At 29.6% G+C, this 19,423-nt stretch overlaps 1 protein-coding gene and 1 long non-coding RNA gene across 4 annotated transcripts in view; both read right to left on the bottom strand.

Moving 5' to 3' along the window:
• LOC147812725 (uncharacterized) overlaps positions 1–19,423 on the bottom strand; it is a 284,443-nt gene that overhangs the window by 213,185 nt on the left and 51,835 nt on the right. The gene's annotated exons all lie outside the window — the stretch shown is intronic.
• Positions 1,236–19,423, bottom strand: part of LOC107438717 (uncharacterized) — a 34,147-nt gene continuing 15,959 nt past the window's right edge. For all 3 annotated transcript variants that reach the window (XM_016051056.4, XM_016051053.4, XM_016051057.4), the window contains exon 3: positions 1,236–17,793. In XM_016051056.4, the coding sequence (XP_015906542.1) occupies positions 15,882–17,717 (1,836 nt within the window). In that variant the 5' untranslated portion in view covers positions 17,718–17,793 and the 3' untranslated portion in view covers positions 1,236–15,881. The remainder of the gene's footprint in view (positions 17,794–19,423) is intronic.

Raw genomic sequence — 19,423 nt, 5'->3', positions numbered from 1 at the left:
ACTCGGGTTTCGGTTTCAAGTGTGCGCGCATGCGCAAGTCATAACGTGGGAACGCGTGAATGATTAAGCAACAAACTCCCCATTTTTCGTGAAATGCATGGGATCCACCAGATATCACTGAAGGGAAAAAAATTATTCGAAAAAAAAGCACCTTTAAAAGCTTTTAAAAACGAAATCCCCAAAAAAGCACCTTTAAGTACTTTTTACAAACGCTACGCACCCTGTATTACGCTTGTCTTTTTTAATTGACATTTGTTGATTCAAGAGACGGACTATAAAATTTCGAGAGGGGAACTTTTTTTTTCTTTCTTCAGTGTGCGTAGCCAAAGCTTTCAACAAAGAATAAGCACTGAAATGGAGAATATCTTGCAAAATGCAGCAGAGCTGCACAATCTCACAGAACCCAACTGACACGCGCACGTATTTCATCAAGCCTGTAAAATGATTGGCACTTTCATACGCAATGGATTGTGGTTGAATGAATTGGGAAAACGTTGAGTAGGACAATGTGAAAAAGGACGCTTTTGCATAAAACGTGGCGAAAATTAAGCACTTTTTAATAATAGCCAATGAAAAAAGCATCTTTAAAAAACAAAAATAGGCATTTTTTAAAAAACGATGTTTTTGTTTGGTCTATTGTGTTAGCCCTAGAGCAGTGTTTCCAAAACTTATAACTTCTGTGTACCCTTTCTAAATTTTTCGTAACGCTGTGTACCACTCATAAAAAAATGTATTTTTTACTATAAAAAAATTGCACAAAGTAAGTTAAAAATCACAACTGGCTGTTGATACCACTCATTATTAACTGTTAACTTAGCAAAAAATAGCCAATAGAAAAATACACAATCGTAAATTTTCATGACCAGCTTCGTTTTCAAATAAAAAATTTTGAAATTTTCGTTTGTTGCAAGTTATTTCACATAAGAACGCGTACCCCCGCTAAACAGTAACCGTACCCTTGGGGGAAACACTGCCCTAGAGTGAAAAGAAGCTACCCTCCCTGAAATACGCCATTGTTTCCATAGCAGCTGACGACCTCAGACTTTTGGGAGGGGGAGTTCTTACCGCAGACATACTATACTATTACGTTTGTCTTTTTTTAAATTGACATTTGTTGCTTTTAGTGACAGACTCTAACATTTCAAAAAGGGAACTTTTCTTCTTTCTTTTAAAAAGTAGCAATATATTTTTTTTCTTGTCTTCCAAAAAAAAATAAAAATTTAATGACAAAACACTGAGAGTTTTTCATTTATTTATAACCTAATAAACCAATAAATGGTAATGTACATTTCTAACAGTCATCAGCCAATGCATAACAATATCTACATTGCTTTTTTTAAAATACAAAAGACAATCACAATCACAATTCAACAAGGCAAGCACAATTGTCACATAAGTAGCTGATAAAACAAATTAAAAAAACATAATAGTTATAATTAAAGGGAAAAAAAAACAGAAAGGGGGGACATGTAGTCAGACCCAATTCTAAGAAGAAGCACACAGGAACTTTTTCAATAAACTTTGACACTGATTAATTAATACAGTGGGTGAATCACAGACTCCCTTGGCACTGCTAGCTGTTATAGATTCTTTCCCCCCCCCCCTCATTACAGAATAAAGCTGTATTTGGAAATAAGTACAGTTCGACCTCTATTTAACGAAGTCGCTAAATCTCGATAATAAGTTCGCTATATGAAAAATTCGTTAAATAGAAAATCACCTTTTGAAACACTTAATCAACACATAACAGATTTTAAATTCATAAAAGCAAGACATAATTAAAATAGCAATTGATACATCTTTATCTTGTAAACTAGTATCTATTATTTATTTCAGAATTTAATAAATCTTAACCGTAAAAGAAATCTGCATGGAAAGCAAGAATAGAGTAAAACCTTATCCAGTAAATGCTACATACATTTGCAACTTAAAAAAGCTAAATTTAAGTATAAAATAATTGCTGCGTTTAGTATAAAAGTAATTTTAAACATACATTACGATATGCGTTCGATAGAATCCGTTAACCGTTAGTTTGGTCTGAGTTTTTCGTTTGAAATGCAAACAAAAAGGGATTTTACTGCTTTCTCTAAAGTGAAGTGCCTACGAAAATCAATTCATTTCCCCCATTAAATGGGTTAACAAGTTTGAAACAGTCTGAAATATTTATGGGAATAGGGATAGTGGATATCAAAGAAAAATTCGTTAAATAGAAAATTTATTTCGCTATTTGGAAGTTATTTTACGAAGAAATTTCCAAAATGTTCTTGGTTCCTCGAAAAAAAAATCGCAAAATAGAGAAGTTCGCAAAATGGAAGTTCGTTAAATAGAAGTCCGACTGTATATTTTATTAAGAAAAAAAAATTTTTTCCAGGAAGGGAAAAAAATCTACATTTTTTTTTCTTTACAGGATACAGCTGCCAATTAAAAATACACAAATCAGATCACTTTTTATTCATAAAACAAAATGCACAGAGATAAAAGTTAGCAAAATATACCAAACTTCCGACAATACTACCTCTGTTTTTACGACATTCACAATTCTTATTTTTAATGTTTGTCGACATCACAATACAAAATTACAATAATGTAAAATAATTGCAACACTAACACTTAAGTATTCCCCTTTTTATTTACACAAAAAAAAAGAAAAAAAACTGTACAATTGCGAAGAGCAGCAGAGTAATTCTTTTCAATATTTACGAGCCTTTACCAAAAACGCTAATTTACAGAAGCAATTGCACAATAAATAAAGTTAAAAATTCTTATCAACATAACTTTGTGCAAATAAAATCATTGCTTTTTTCTTTTACACAAATATAATAATGAAGACAAAAGGAAAAAAAAAAATTTTCTAAAAATATTTTGAGTAGGATAGAATTATTCTATCATTTACTAAATGAGTTTTTCTTTTTTTTTTTAAATATTTTGAGTAGGATAGAATTATTCTATCATTTATTAAATGAGTTATTTTTATATTTTGAGTAGGATAGAATTATTCTATCATTTATTAAGTTTTTTTTTATATTTTTAGGAAGAATTACTGTATCATTTACTAAATGAGTTTTTTTTTTTTTTAATATTTTGAGTAGGATAGAAATTGAATGAGTATTTTTTTAATATTTTGAGTTGGCAGCATTATTGTATCATTTATTAATAGAAAAACTAAAGTTAATTTTATGAAGAAAAAAAAATGATTCGTCACTATCTTGGACAATACATTTGGCCATATGCACACTAACTTATCGTTTATCTGTTTAAAAATGGCTTAACTAACAGAAAAATGAAAATAGAATTTTGTGCATAAATAGAGAATTCATGAAAAATAGCACAAGCAAAAAAAGAAAAAAAAAGCTAGAATCATTTACTGATTATTTAAGATTATGAAGATTAATTATGCATATTTTAATAACCTAGTTTATGGTTTAGACATTATGAAATTGCAATTCTAATGTTAAAAAATCATAGTTATGACAAAAAAAAAAAAACTATTCAATGACTAAAATTGCACATCACAGAATCATATTTTATAACACACACACACATATATATTCCAAATTGAGTGCAATAAAAATTGTTTAAGTAACAAATTTAATATTAAAGTTCTAATAATATGTGTAAAAAAAAAAAAACCCTATTGAGGTTGTATAAAAATTTAAACCAAAGGAACGCTAGCTAACCAAACTTGCCACTAAGTAAACAAAACCACTTCTTATCACAATGTATGGCAAAATACGATTTCGCAAATGACTAAAAGCAGTGGAAAGCACTAAAATAGGATAAAAACAAAAATAAACTCAAACATTATTGTAAACTTAAAATTTAACAGCTACAAAATGCTTTTAAATTTTTCATAGATCAATCAATAAAAACAATTTTTAGTACTCACTAAAAATAAACCTCCATTCATAAAATACACATCCAGTTTTAATCGCATTTCAAGTTAAGTCCAGTATATATAGACAGGACAAATGTTTTAAGATAACTTCTTAATTATTTTCATCAATTACAGTTTTTAAAAGAAAAGAAAGTCTTACATTTTTACTTACTTAAACTTTAAAATTAATGAATTATTTTCTTCATGGAATTTAAACCGCTAGACAAAACACGAATAACTTGTTGAGAAAAAAATTCACAATTTAGGAGTATAATAAATATCTTTTTTTCTATATGCCACAAAAAATAACAAGGTAGACTCCTAACATAGCACTTAAGTAAACAACTGTGAAATTAATAACACACTCTCGTTAAAAAATTTTTTTTTTCAGATTATGCATCTACAGAAACTGCAACAGCTGAGCGGTTAAGGCGCGTTTGTGAAGTACTGGGGTTTGATTCCTGGAGGTGGCTTGAAGCCTACATAGCTTAAGATTGATCCATTTTTGAAAAAGCAAAAAACTCATTAAACTGATTTGGCAGACATACAATTTCAGATACTTAGTAATACACATTATTTGCTAATTGGGCTGTCCATAAAAACATGAGCTTTTCAAGGATGCAATCGAAATTATCGAGATTTCAAAGATTGCATTTCACTCTTACGGAAATGTTTAGAATAAATGCTACCACACATATGAACAAGAGACTTTCAAAAGCTATAATGCCTTAATTTACCTTTAGTTTAGCTTTTATTTAACTGGTAGATAATTTAATTACAGAGATAAATGATTATTAACACCCTACAAGTCATTCACAAGATTAAATTTATCTTATAAGCTAAGATTTTTTTCTTGCAGACAAGCTTAATGATAAGAACCCCTTGCACACAACTCTAGTACACACAAAATCGGATAAAACGTATGAATTTAACTACAGAATTGAAAACAAGATAAATGTGAAAGCTCGCCTACCTTATCATTTGCAAGTTTTAATGCAATATATTTGCAAACCTGATGATAAAAGTGCAAATAGAGTGCTTTCACAGGTGTCACCCTTTCAGTTATAGCCTAAATTTTCAAATTGCGATTTTTTTTTTAAATTTATTCTTTTGCAAATATTCCTAATTTTTTAAATATTCATAGCTGCCAAAACTGATAGGAAAAAATCCAGCAGATTTTACGAAATATAATAAATTTCATGACAATTGTTGCATAATGAACTGAATATTTTACACAGAGGAAATTTTAGGAATTTTCCTAGTCATCAAAATAGAAATACTGCAATATTTTCCAGTTATTTTTGACACTAAACATACTTGAAATGTTTACTCATGATTTCGAATATTAATAGGCACTTAATTCCTCAAAGATAGTCAAAAATTTTCAAAATTAATTTAAAAAGAGAGTTCTGAATAAAAATAAACTAAACATTTTAAAACAAAAAGTTTTGAACTGATTTCTATAAAAGAGATTTGCTTCATTATGCATCAGTAATACATATATAAATATTCAAGCAAGCAAGCAATAATCTGTATAAAAATACTATTTTAACAGGGATTTTTTTAGGAAACTTACTGAATTTTATGGAATTTTCTAAAATGTACAAAATCCAGAATTTTATTAAACCAGTAGACCAGGAGAAACTGGCAAAATCCTGTAGAGTTGGCAGCCATGAATATTAAAAATAGAATATTTTTCTAAAGCATATAAGCTATTACCTTAATTTCCTGCTTTAAAAAGAAAGAGAAAGAAAAAAAAAATGATGGATGAAAAATACTATTAAGCACTGTGAAAAATCTGCAAGCACTCAAGCTAAGCTGGAGGGGGGGGGGACTACCTGATTTATGGATGGCTCTTGCAGCAAAAAAATTAGAGGAATATTTAAGAATCTTTGAGGAAAACACAAATATGCAATTGAATATTTTTTTTCAGGCAAATAGCCAAAAAATTTAATATTTTGAAATTTGGCACAGAAATAATCATCAGAAATACTCAAAATACAGAAAGAAGAGATACACTTATGTTTACAATACAATTAAGAAAAAAAGTATAAACAATCTTTGATTTAATTATTTTGATCATTTCCAACAAAAGAATCATTCCTTATCACATAAATTCAATATATAAACAAGTTTCTGATGTGCAATTATTTAGTGTTGTGTAAAAAGAAATCGACTATTAAGCAAGTGGCAAAAACAGAAACTACATTCAAAATAAATTGCATCACCTAATTTGGTTAAATATTATTTTGAAACATTTCTATTTTACTAAACACACACAAGGGATAAGTTTAATTCAAAATAAATTGTTTAATAAACCAGTAAATTTAGACAATTCAATTATGTCGTGTTAACACGTCTGATGATTCAACTGCAAATCTAGCTTAATATATGTTAAACCTAGTCATTCTTTCCTTTGAAAATAAATGAGAACTGAGGTCATTTAGGAAGATTAATTAAATATAATCTTCAATTTAATTAATTATAATTAAATTGAATTGTCAATTTAATTATAATCAATTCAATTAATTATAATAAATTTCAATTTATAATAATCAATTAACCTTCAATTTTAATAATTATAATCACATTAATTATATTGCCCAATCAACTACTAGATCTAGACCAGTGGTCGACAACCTATGATCCATGGACAACTTAGTAATTTGGAATATCCAATCTCTACAATGCTTTTCATTTTTTCTATTCAAGATTATGTGTAATCGAAAATAGAGAGCTGTTGTGGCTCAGGGAATAGAGAGTTTGCCTAAACAACCATTCAAACCTTTTTGAATCCCAGCGATGGCCGGTGAATATGAATTCTGCACACGGCTCGCACCGACCACAGTGGTGACGTGAAATATCGTCAGTGGTAGAGACCGATCATGGGTTAGAATCCCCTTGCCGTTAGGCTAACTGTGGGACGTACTCGTGGTCTTCCTCTCTATGTAACGCAAATGAGAGCTAGTTCCATCAAAAAGTCCTCCACGAAGACAAAATTTCTCCCAATACTTGATCTAAGAGTTCTCTTGTCTGCTGGATTGGGTTCAAAATTGTAAGGCAGCGGAGTTGAATATTAGTAGTCCTAAACCCAAAATTGGGTCGCCTATTCAATGACAGTTATAAAATAAAAACTAAAAATTGAAGTAAAAATTTTTGTGGGAAAAGAAAATTAAAAATGACACACTTGAACTAAGCATTGTCAACCAACGATCTAGATTTTCGGTAGTAATAGGTCCCAAAACTAGAAAATTGGAAATAGTACTGTCCAATCAGCTTTTTTGATCGAAGATAAAAAAATTCCGATTAAAAAAATAAAAAAAAATTAAATTTTGACGAGGAAAGAAAATTTATTTTTACTACAAACCTAAAAGTTAATCTCAAATTAAATTTGATTAATCTCGTACAAGATATAGAGAGAACAAAAATCACAGATTAAAGCAGATAATCACAATTTTTAGTCGAATTAGACAAATAAACATTCTGACTGTTAACAATATTAAATAATATCATCATGAAAAAAAAATATGACACTTTTTTTTAATCATTTATCACCCTTGACATTAAAAATGAAAAAGAAATACTATTTTCCACATGGAAGTTACTGTGTTTAAAATAAAATAAGTTGTTGAAATAGAAATACAAAGTCAAAAGAATTTTCTTGCTTCAAAATCAAATAAAATATGTGCCTAAGGTCATTATCAAAACAATAATTTGCACTACACAAATACATTAAATTACAATATTGCAAGTAAGATAAGACATAACATAACACACTTACAAGCAAATCTCAACCATATCACAGATTTAGTAGACGCTCATGACACCTTCACGCATTGAAATAAATACACTTTTTTTAACATTATTCAATCTGGATTGCTTACACTTTTTGATCTCTTTAAATGACAAGAAATATAACCCTTAATAAATGTTGAGCATTGACTTGGTAGAAACACATAATCAGGGTGCGTAGCCAAATTATTCAACAAAAAATAAGCATCTTTTCAAGCACTCAAAAAATATTTTTAAGCACTTAAAAAAATATCACTATTAGGCAGGGTTGGAAAGTTTTTTGACAATCGAAATCATGAAATTTTGAATCATGTAAAACGAATGGTGCTTTCATACGCTACGGACTGACCATACGTCGAAATAGATTGTGTTTGAATTAATTATGAAAAATTTTAAAAGAACAATGTGAATTGTGTCTTTTTGCATAATTCGAAGCGAAAATCAACATAGTAAAGGAAAAATCTTTTTGAAAAAGGGAAAATGAAGCACTTTTTAAAAAAACCCAATGAAAAAAGTACCTTTAAGGGCTTTTAAAAAACGAAAATAAGCACCTTTTAAAAACGCTACGCACCGTGAATAATAGTGATAGGCTTTTGAAATTATCTTGGGATATGAGTTACCAATTAATCTTATCCATTGCTTAAGCATACCTGCCAACATTGGAGAAATAAAATAATGGAGATTTTAATAGTGAAATTTTTTTGGGCTATGAGTTAAAGTTTTGATACATCATGCATAATCTTGTAAATCAAAAATTGGAGATTCAAAATTAGAAATACATAATATAAGCACTTACATTTAGCGAATTAAAAAATATGTTAATAAATCTTAATCTAAAGAATTTTTTTTTTAAACCATTATTTATAATTACTTAACTATAAACATTCAACATACTCTGTTGAGTAATAAGAAGTATCTTTGCCATTAGCGGATATTTTACCTCCAATTTCTTCGACAAATACAGAGAATTTTGAGAAAATGCAGGAGACTTGACATGTATGCTCATCAGGAAATCTGAGTGGTACTCGTTCTAAATTGCAGTACTGAAGTATCTATTTATTATACATCTCAGCGTAGAAAACAGGACTTTTTTAAAAGGGGAAGAAAGCCCAAACATACCACAATTATTAATAAATAATATTATAATAAGAGAAATATTTAGTATAAATTACAATTGGAAAAGAAAATTATTTTAAAATTCTAATTAATTTTACAAAAAGAAAATATGTATACGTTTTCTTAACGTATGGATGAAATTATTCATAATAAATTAAGCTATAATATCAATATAGATAACATTTAAGTATTTGATTAATCCATTATTATCTGCCATGGATGAAATTAGCTATCGATGAATTTAGCTATTTATAATAAATTAAGTATTAATTTCAATATAGATAACATTAAACTATTTGATTAATCCATTATTATCTGCAAACACGAAAAGAATTCAACAGATTTTAGAAAATAATATAAATTTTATGTAACGTAATCATTAATTTTACTCGCGTTAGGACGCGCCAAACCATTATCTGAAAACTCTTGCGGGGGTATGTCGGTCACTATTAATCTTATGCTGTGCTATTAATTTTTGTGAAATTTGTTTTGGGGTCACGCCCTGTTAGAATTTATAAATTACAGAAAACTCTTATGAATGGTAAAATAACGCATACACAATAAGCCTGTTCACATGTTGCCTCGTAAGAATAACATAACGTGCAGGAAGTTTTCTAAATTTCTTCTGGTTTCAGAAAGCTTGTTATTGTTTACATTCAGTCAACCATCCATGACATACTTCAAAAATAAAAGCCAATTTAATGTTTTTCATTACTTTTGTGGATAAGAGTTTACCATCTTCAATAAAAACACAGAAAATGGTAACGAAAACTAGGTGATAAACATCAATGAAAGATTTCTGAATTTTAATTACTGAACTATACTAGTTCGTGAATTTTAACATTGACTTCTTCTTTATAATCATTTTTATAAAGTTTTTAGCAATTCTTGCCGTTATAATACCATATTTATTAATTAAGAATTACAAAGCTCAATTCTGTGGCTTTAACAAAAATTTTAGTGAGTGACACTGAATAATGGAGAAATACTGTTTTTATAATACAAAACAAGTTTTAACAAACTGCTTCCCCCCCCCTTTCATAGTGGTTAAAGAGAAAAAGTTTTTTGATGTAGAAAATTATTTTTTGACGTCCTCCTCCCTTTGCAATTTAAAAAAAAAAAAAAAAAACACACACACACATCGTATAGTTACAAATTACTTAATAGCTGATAAAAGTTACTGATCTCAAAACATAAAATACATGTTAATATGTGAAGAATTACCATTATACACGAATAACAATAAACATTATTTCTTTAAAAACTTCTCAATTGCAGACTTTAAAATCATATTAATGAAAATATAAAGTTCAATTATCAAAATAAATTATTGCTCTTCTGATGGGTAACATGACAGCATACTTTATTATACTTTACATTGGGAGAGTTGCAAGAACTATAATTTATAATAAGAGATTAAAAAAAATAAATATTTTAAGATATTCCCTGATTTCTTGTTAACTTCGTTTATTTTAAGAAATAAAAATAATTTTCACGTATATCCATAGGGTCTTCAGGTTGCCTAAATAAAAGATACTAGATATATATAAAAATATTTATTAACAATTAAAATATGCTCTTTTTTTAGCATTAAAAAAAATATTATTTGAAAAATGATCTAACATTTAAATTTATTAAATGATTAATTTAAAATTGAGTATATTTTGAATTAAATAGTACATCTGTTTTTATTGCCTTTCACATTACTTTGTAAGAGAACATATATGCCAACAACAAATAAAGTTAAATGTTTCTAAGTAATGCATAGCTGCCAACATGGATGGGAAAATCCAGTAGATTTTACAAAACAATATAAATTCCATGATAATTGTTGCATAATGTAATAAATATTTGACACATAGGGAAACTTTGGGATTCTTATAGTCATTAAAATAGAAAAACTGTAATATTTTACAGTTATGATTGACATTAAATATACTTGAAATGTTATGCATTATGCTTACTCATAATTTTGAATATTAATCGGCATTTAATTCATCAAAGACAATTTAAAAAATTGTTTCAATTAATTTAAAAAGAGAGTTCGGAATAAAAATAAGCTGAGCATTTTAGGACAAAAAAAGTTTTTTACTGATTTCTATAAATGAGGTTCGCTTCATTAGACATTAGTAATACTTAGTTAAATATTCAAGCAATAATCTACAAAAATTATATTTCAATACAGATATTTTTAGGAAAATTACTAAATTTTAGGGAATTTTCTAAAATGTACAAAAACCAGGAGAATTTTAATTAAACCTGTAGACCAGGAGAAACTGGCAAAATCCAGTAGAGTTGGCAGCTATGGTAGTGTATTAAGGCCTAATTTATGAAAATCTCATCAATTTAATTTAAATGAAGATCATTTTAAATTAAAAAACAATTATAGGGAGCTTGATTGTAACTTCTGCTATTCTTTTTAGAAATGGCTAACTTTGTAGTAATGATGGCAGATAGATTCCATTAAGGATTTTACTTAAGGAGTACTTTAAGGAGTTAACTGCACAATACTTTAAAATACATAAGATGCTAAAATTCAGGAGTAAATTTCATAAAATAAAGCCAAAATAGGTCAGTACAAATTTATGTTCAGAACTTTAATTTATTTTACATGTATTAATATTACATTTAAAAAAAAAAAATTCTAAATTCAGAAATACCGACTTTCAGCCAACAATAAATTAAATTAATTCTGGTGGCTGTGACATTTACATAATTCAAAGATATGATGTTTTGAAGTGCTGACAAGATGTTAAAAACATTTGCGTAATTATTTTTTTTTACTAACACTATAAAATCTTAATGTTTTTCTTTTCTTTTTTAAAAATTCTTGTAGTTTGTGACAATCACTCAAAAATGCCAACTTGTTGCGATATATTTCCATTGTCTCAGAGATAGTTTCCCAAAATTGAAGATAAAACAATTTATTTCATTTCCCAAGAAATCATTCTTTTCGAATATTAAAGTATCATTTCCTGAAAACATAACTGCAATGAATATAATAATTGGCAAATAGCACTACAATACAAAAATGGGATTGTGCCCAAATTTTAAAAACATAAAATTGGAGGAATATTCAGAAAGTAAAAATAAAGAGAGGTCTGTTTTCTTTGCTTTATAATGTTTTTGGATATTTTTAACTTAACCAGAATAAATAGTTTTGCATTAAATTCTATTGGAAAATAACTTTATTTAATAATTCTATTATTAAATAATGAATTTTTACTTGACTTACTCTCAATTTACAATTACGAAAAAGACAACTTTTTTTCCAAAAAATTTATCACTGGAAAACAAAAATCATCTTTAAAGATTGGAAACATAATAGAAGTAGTGCACATAACGTGACAATAATTTTCATGTATTAAAAAATAATAATAATTGAAATAAAAATAAAAGGTTAAAAGCATTTCTGAAGCACACATGATTATAAATCAAGATAAATTCTAGCTAAACTAATGGAAAAAACCATTCTTTTTAAAAAACATGATGCAAAATATAGATTTTGAAAAAATCAAAATGAAATGAAACACATTGCCAAAAGCATTTGCTGCTTCTGACGAACCATTAAAAAAAATTAAGCAAAATATCAACAACAATAAACATAATTACTAACATTTTTTAACAAACGATAAAAGCAAAGCTCGAAACCACTTCCACGCTATAACAAAGCATTTTAAATTTCGTAACCTGGAATGGCCATCATATAATATAGGAACTAAAGATGCATAGTTGAATAAAGGAATCGCAAAATAACTTTAACATAACATTGTCTGGGTATACCATAACAGCCAATTAGCACACACAGCAAAAGGTAACGTTGATCTTTACAATTAAAAGAAGAAAAAATGTCAGTTAAATTTCTTAAAAATGACTGACTAACAAGCACTAGATAAAATATATAAAATAAAAAAATATAATCTAAAAATGAATTGAGAAATATTGGAAAAATGCAAAGATAACTAAAACGGTTATAACAACTCCCCCCTCCCCTCCTCTATGGAGCTAGGCACAGGATAAATGTCGGTAAATGAAACAGTCATTAAACGAAATGTCAGAAATTAATTAACTTACAGGGTGAATAAGAATTAGCTGACAAACTTTGACATTGAAAATGAATAAAATAAAACTGAGGTTATTCTTTCTGGTATATATTAGGGGTGCACAATCTTTTTGGGTGAAGGGCCACTCGCAGAGAAGGTAGATTAATGAAGGGCCACACAGTCATGTTAGCAACAAATATGATAATTTTTATATAAACATTAGTCTTCTAAGCACTAAATATTTATATCAGTAAACTTAACAGAATATTTTCAGAAAATTAAATACTTTTAATTATTTAAACCTAAAAAAAGCTGATACATTTCTTTAAACTTTTTCACAATAATTAATTTATCAAATTTAGATAGATATACACACATGAATATTGGGAGGGGGGATATAAATTCTAACCAAAAAGAAGCTTACAGAATGAAAGTGTAAAAAATATATAGAGCAATATAAATTTCAATTAAATATTTTAATGAAAGAAATTTACAATGTTTAAACAAAAATCAAAAATGTTTTTTAATTGCGTTCAGAAGCTCCCGCATGCCGAAATAACAGTAGGTGGGCCGCATGTGGCTTGCAGGTCATAGGTTGTGCACCCCTGTATATATGATGAGGCATGCACAAATTTGTTTGAGGTTGCTGAAACTCCAAATAGAGTCTCTGTGTGAAACTTAGTGACTTGAAAAGTTACAATTTAATATTTGTATCATAGCTGGCAACTTCTAAAATCAAGATGTTTTCATCTATAAATTCTACAATAAAAAAAATTACATCAGGAATAAGGATTTCTTTTCAGTACACACTTTCAACAATTAAAAAAATTAAACCGTTATTGTCCTTCAGGGTGCGCAACCAGATTTTTTTCAACCAAAAATAAGCACCTTTCAAGCACTAAAATTTTTTTCAATAATTTCCGAAAACTTTCATAATTAGGATCTATGCAGGAATAAAAAAAAATTTCTATTGTTTAAAGTTTTTAATTTACAAACATAAAATCAATAATATTCAAAAAAAATTTTTAAAAAAAAACTTTACATAATCATGATAAAATAACTAGTTTCTGATAAATATTTCAGAGAAAACTGTGAAAATCATGTATTTTTTGTAATGATAATCTATCTGGCAAAGAAGAAAAAAAAAATCTCAATATTAGTATAGTAATCAAAGAAGTTTGAACTATTGATGAAAGAAATAGTGTCATCAATGTGTGAATTTATTGTGTCAATTATTGACTAAAAAACTAACACATGCGTGTTTAATAATAATAACAGTTTGAAATTATATTTTTCAAAATAATTTTTTTTCCTTTGATGAAAATATCAATTTAACATTTGCGAGTGTTATTGACCAGACAGTTAGAGGGAGCAGAAGTTATGTTTCTAAAAGTTTCGATTGTGTTTCAAAGTTGGTTAATTTATTTTTATTCACCCTGTACATTAGTGGTGTAGAAGTACGTGGGACATTTTCAAGACGTAATTTCCAATGATTACATTTACTAATATATATTATTAATATTAAAAAGCACATAATTTTCCTACCGAAAAAGTTAACTTTTTTGTATGCAGCTTATGTAGACACACATGTATATATACATATATGTGTATGTAAATACATAATACCAAACAATGTTTGCACGCCAAAAATTTGATAACAGCTCAAATTAAAATTCAAAAATTTCATAATATATGAAGATAATTCCAGCAATAATAAAAACTACAATAAATTATGTTAAATTTCTCATAAATTAAAACAATATATTAACAACTAGAATTGAATTTTTTTTTTTTTTAATGATTCTTAAACAACATTAGTTGATAAACTTAGGAAAACATTTTAATTTTTAAGCAACACGCCAAGACATATTTAATAATATTGTAAATGTCAGGAGTGGCATATTTTGATAACAGTTGTAGTGTCGTGTATATAAGAAATAGAAAAATTTATGCAAAAAAAAAAACTAACAAAAATTAGAAAATCTTTTGAAAATTATATGCATAGCTGTCAACATGGATACAAAAAAAAATCCTGTAGATTTAATGAAATATAAATTTCATGATAACTGAATATATTACATGTTGGGAATTTTAGGGATTTTTATTGCCATCAACACACAAAAACCTAATCACTCTAATAACAATAAATGGTCTGCATTATTTTTCACTTGCTAACAATATTAAATGATTTTTAAATTATGCTAACTCATAATTTTTAATAGCAATAAACAATTTGATATTGATAGTTAAAAAATATTTTAAAAAAAGGTGTTCTGAATAAAAATAAAATGTACATTTTAGAACAAAAAAAAATTTCAAAACTTATTATGAAAAATGAGGCTCGCTTCATTATGTATTAGCAATACTCAATTACATATTTAAGCAAATAATAAATTCAATTTCAATACGGATTTTTTTTGTTGGAAAATTACTCAATTTTAGGTAGTTCTCTAAAATGTACAAAAACCAGAATTTTTATTAAACCAGTAGACTAGAAGAAACTGGAAAAATCCAATAGTCTACTGGTAAATCCAGTAGAGTTGGCAGCTATGCATATGTATATAAATTATAAAAACTTGGGTAAATTAATAGTTTAAGTTAATCTCTCATACAGACAAGAATTCACCGGGTTAAACTTCCCTATTTACAGCAAGCCATTACTATCTAAAATACGAATATTTTTAAGTAAATTACATATTTTAGTATAAAATCCCTGCATAGCTATTTTTGTCAGTAAGCTAAGAACTGATTTAAATTTTAATATGTCAAAGAACATCGATGCACAATACTTTGCGAATGCCTGTGCCTAGACCCTGTAAGAAATATCACTAGTAAACATAATTAACTTCCACAAATTTAAATGTAAAAAGAATACTTTTTGCACACATGAAACAATTTTTTCCCCCACAATTTTCCCTTTAAAGGGAAAAACTCACTTTCACTGTTTAGACACAAGCATCACACAATATTAAAAATGTATGTACATGTAAGTTAATCAACACTAACAACTTACACTGTACAAGAAACTGTATATTTACTTAATTATGCAACCCAAATCAATCCAGTAGTTGGGAGAAATCGGGATTATTTGGAGAATGAAAATGTTGTTGTTGTTGTGGCACAGCTTCTTTGTCCTTCTCGATGTCTTCCTCCTCGTCTAAGGGTTGTTGGTTCTGAGAATTCATACTATGATTTTGCTGAGAGTTTATAGACCCCGACGCCAGTAGAGACAATCGAGATAACGGGGTGGTGTGTGAAGCCACGGAGCTGTAGCATCCGAGACCTGCGTGTGATTGGAAAGATTCGTAATGGCGTGTCATTCCGTGAGGAAGCCACCTCGAAACGGGAGTCAGTGGAGCAGGTATGGGAGTGGGAGGAGCGGAGTAAAACGGGCGAGCATCGCGCTCGTGGTTCTGCTGAAGGTGGCCGGCGGGCGTCCCGACGGGACTGTTGATTCTCGATTGCTGCTGGGAATTCATCAAGCTGCCGTTAGGATCCTGCATTTGATCATTCAAATAATTTGGACTATGCGTGGCTTGGAATAACTTACTATGGATGAAAGGCCTCGGATTTGCGTCTTCGTCGGGGGAGGGACTCGAGAGGTGGGATGGGTGCGGACTAGGGGAGTTAGCCATAGGTGGATTTTGGTTACAGGACATGGGTCGTGATAGTGGGAGGTGGCAATTGAGAGGGGGCTTAAGATCAATGGGAGATTCGGAATAGGGGTTGCCGAGGCCCTGGTGGGGGCTACGTATATCCGGGTGATTATTCTGGTTCGAACCCATGGGCTGAGGTGTGGTAGGAGAGTTCAGAGGTGACGTGGTCGAGGCTTGCGAAGACACGGGAGACGGCTGAATGGGGAATGGTTGCATACGAGGCACTGTTGTCTGACCGGCTTTAACCAACTGCCCGACATAAGTTCTGTTCGCAAGACGTGAACCGAACTGTCGCTTGGTCGGAATCTGACCTGCGTGTCGGGCCATGTGAGTCTTTAGATTGCCTTTCTGGGAGAATGTTTTTCCGCAAAGTGTACATGGGAAACGGTCGTCTTTGTTATGTGTTCTTATATGAGTCTGCATGTTACCCTTTTGGGAAAAACATTTCCCACATAAACCACATGCAAAGGGTTTCTCTTTCGTGTGCACACTTCGGATATGAGTCTTTAAGTTGCCTTTTTGAGTGAACCGCTTTCCGCAGGCGTCACAGCCGTATTCACGCTCCCCAGTGTGTATTTTCATATGTGTATCTACATTTCCCTTTTGAGTGAAGCTTTTTCCACAAGCTTGGCAGGCGTACGGTTTTTCCCCGGTATGGATCATCATGTGAGTTTTTAGATTGCCTTTTTGGGTGAATAATTTATGACACACAGGACAGGGGAACTGTTTTGTTGGTAAAGGTCTAGGCTTCATATTCTGCATGCCGGGGGGAGGACCCCCCGGATGCATGCTCATAGATGGATGCATGCCGGACGTAGGTATGACGTTCGGAGGTGGTCCGTTAGGCATAAGGTTCATCGGTTTCCTTTCAGATGGAGAATTGGTCATGATGGGACTGTTACTTTGCCGTGTGGCATTCGCTGAAGTGCCATCATTCCTCAGCATGCTGCTTATGTTATTAAAATTACTGCTTAATAAGTATTGCTGACAAATTTCACAGGGGTGTCCCTTGTCTTTAGCGTCAGGGTGATGGCATTTCGGAGGCGGTTCGTTTATGGTCGACATTTTCTCGATGTAGTTCGAAGCAGCGGCCAACTGCGATATGCCTGTCCCGAAGTGAAGAGGATTTTTCTTCAAGAAGAGGTCGCTGAGACTTGCCTGGTAGCCAGGGGTCACAGGCCAGTTCTTTTGAGCCAAAGACGACGTCGCCATCCAAGGATATGTACCGTTCTGCATGTTTGCTATTTTTTTAAACCCCTTTTCAAATGGTATTAAATCTTAGAAATTATAGTTGTTTGAGCAAGATATTTATCTGAAAAGAAAAAAACAAATAAATTAAATATTAAAAATAACATATCAGTCAAATTGAATATTTTAAGAATTTTCTAAGTAAAGTAAACAAGGTAATTTGTAAAATACAAAAATTTATTACTATGTACTGTTATTTTTGTAACAACTTATCAATATTAATAAACCCTCTGCATACGGCTCAATTTTTATACTTTCCAGTCCTAAAATACGGGGACGGAGATTTTTTAAAAATATTTTCGTTATCTACATATGCTACAATTCATATCTTCATCAGTTGCTTTAAAATAATTTATTAGCTATGAACCTAATTCTTTAATAATTTATCAAAGAATTTTATTAGCTTTTACGCTTTCAAAAAATATATACATAATACAGCGCCCGCCATCTCAGCAGGCAGGGTTTATAAGTGAAAAAATTAATTTGGTATTTTTTATTTTCAGATGAATAAAATTTTTTAAATATTTTGTCTTGAAAAATGTTACAGAAATTTTGTAATAAAATAGAAAATAAAATAAAAGAATAGCCAAGATTTATGGAATACACCCAATCACTATCTTCACAATCAAGATATATTCGTTTGTTATTCCCACATATAATGCCGCTGACACTCTGCAAATCTATATCTTTCATATCGTGCAAAAGAACAAAAAGCAAGCAAACTCACAAATATGGGAGGGGGGAGGAATCAAGCAAAGAGAAAAAAATATCCTGAACCCTCTAGTGCCATCTAGCAGTGAAAATAAGCATCAAATGATGTTTTTTAAACCTGCATGGAGAAATAGCAGGATAAGTATTGAAACAAGGGGGAAATTCTTCACCCACGATATTCACATGATCTGTAGTCGGAGATGAAACTGATACCCTGCTCAAATCAAAAGAGCTGTACATGGAAAAAATAAGGAAACAATTTAATTTGACATTGCATAAGAGATTTTTCCAATAGTTCATAGATTTAATTCTTTTTAATGGTCAAAGACAAGCAAAATACATTGATATTGGTAAATAAAGTAAAAATAAACAAAATCACCTACATTTTTAATAATTTCAACTAATATATTTTAAGTAAACTAATGGATTATTTTTAATGCGTTATATATTAAGCAAATTTAAACATTTATTAAATATTCTTTTACTTAATTTGTAAGTATTCTATTAATTATTACAAACATGTGAATATGAATTGCTGCATTAGATTTTAAACTAATATGAATACAAATCCCAATATTGCATTTTAAAAACATGTGAATATGAAAATAAATGTCTAATGAATTTCGCTTTTTTTCTTCTTTTCTTAGAGAGGACTTAATCATATTTTTTCACAGCTAAATTCACACTTAAGCAACAAAATTATGTATAGTTTAATAGTTGATAGATCAAGACTTGATTGTGAAAAAGTTAGATTAATTCTACACAGTAGCTCTTTGTTGGTGCCTTTTCAAATAAAGTGAGAGAAAAGCTGCATTGTAGTGCGTTTACCACTACAAAAATACAATTTCAATTCTCTAGTATATAAGACATTTTAACAGGATTCTATGTTGGGGAAACTTTTCATAGATGATAGTCCTTCATATTGGTGACCTTCAGACGTAATGTGAACAGGTCTACCTTGAAAGAAACTCCCACTTTGATTT

This window comes from Parasteatoda tepidariorum, chromosome 3 (genome assembly GCF_982258835.1).
Source record: "Parasteatoda tepidariorum strain Cologne lab strain chromosome 3, Ptep-v5.0, whole genome shotgun sequence".
Classification (NCBI taxonomy): domain Eukaryota; kingdom Metazoa; phylum Arthropoda; class Arachnida; order Araneae; family Theridiidae; genus Parasteatoda; species Parasteatoda tepidariorum.
Note: the sequence above shows the minus strand (reverse complement) of the source record. Positions and strands in the feature narration are given on the sequence as shown.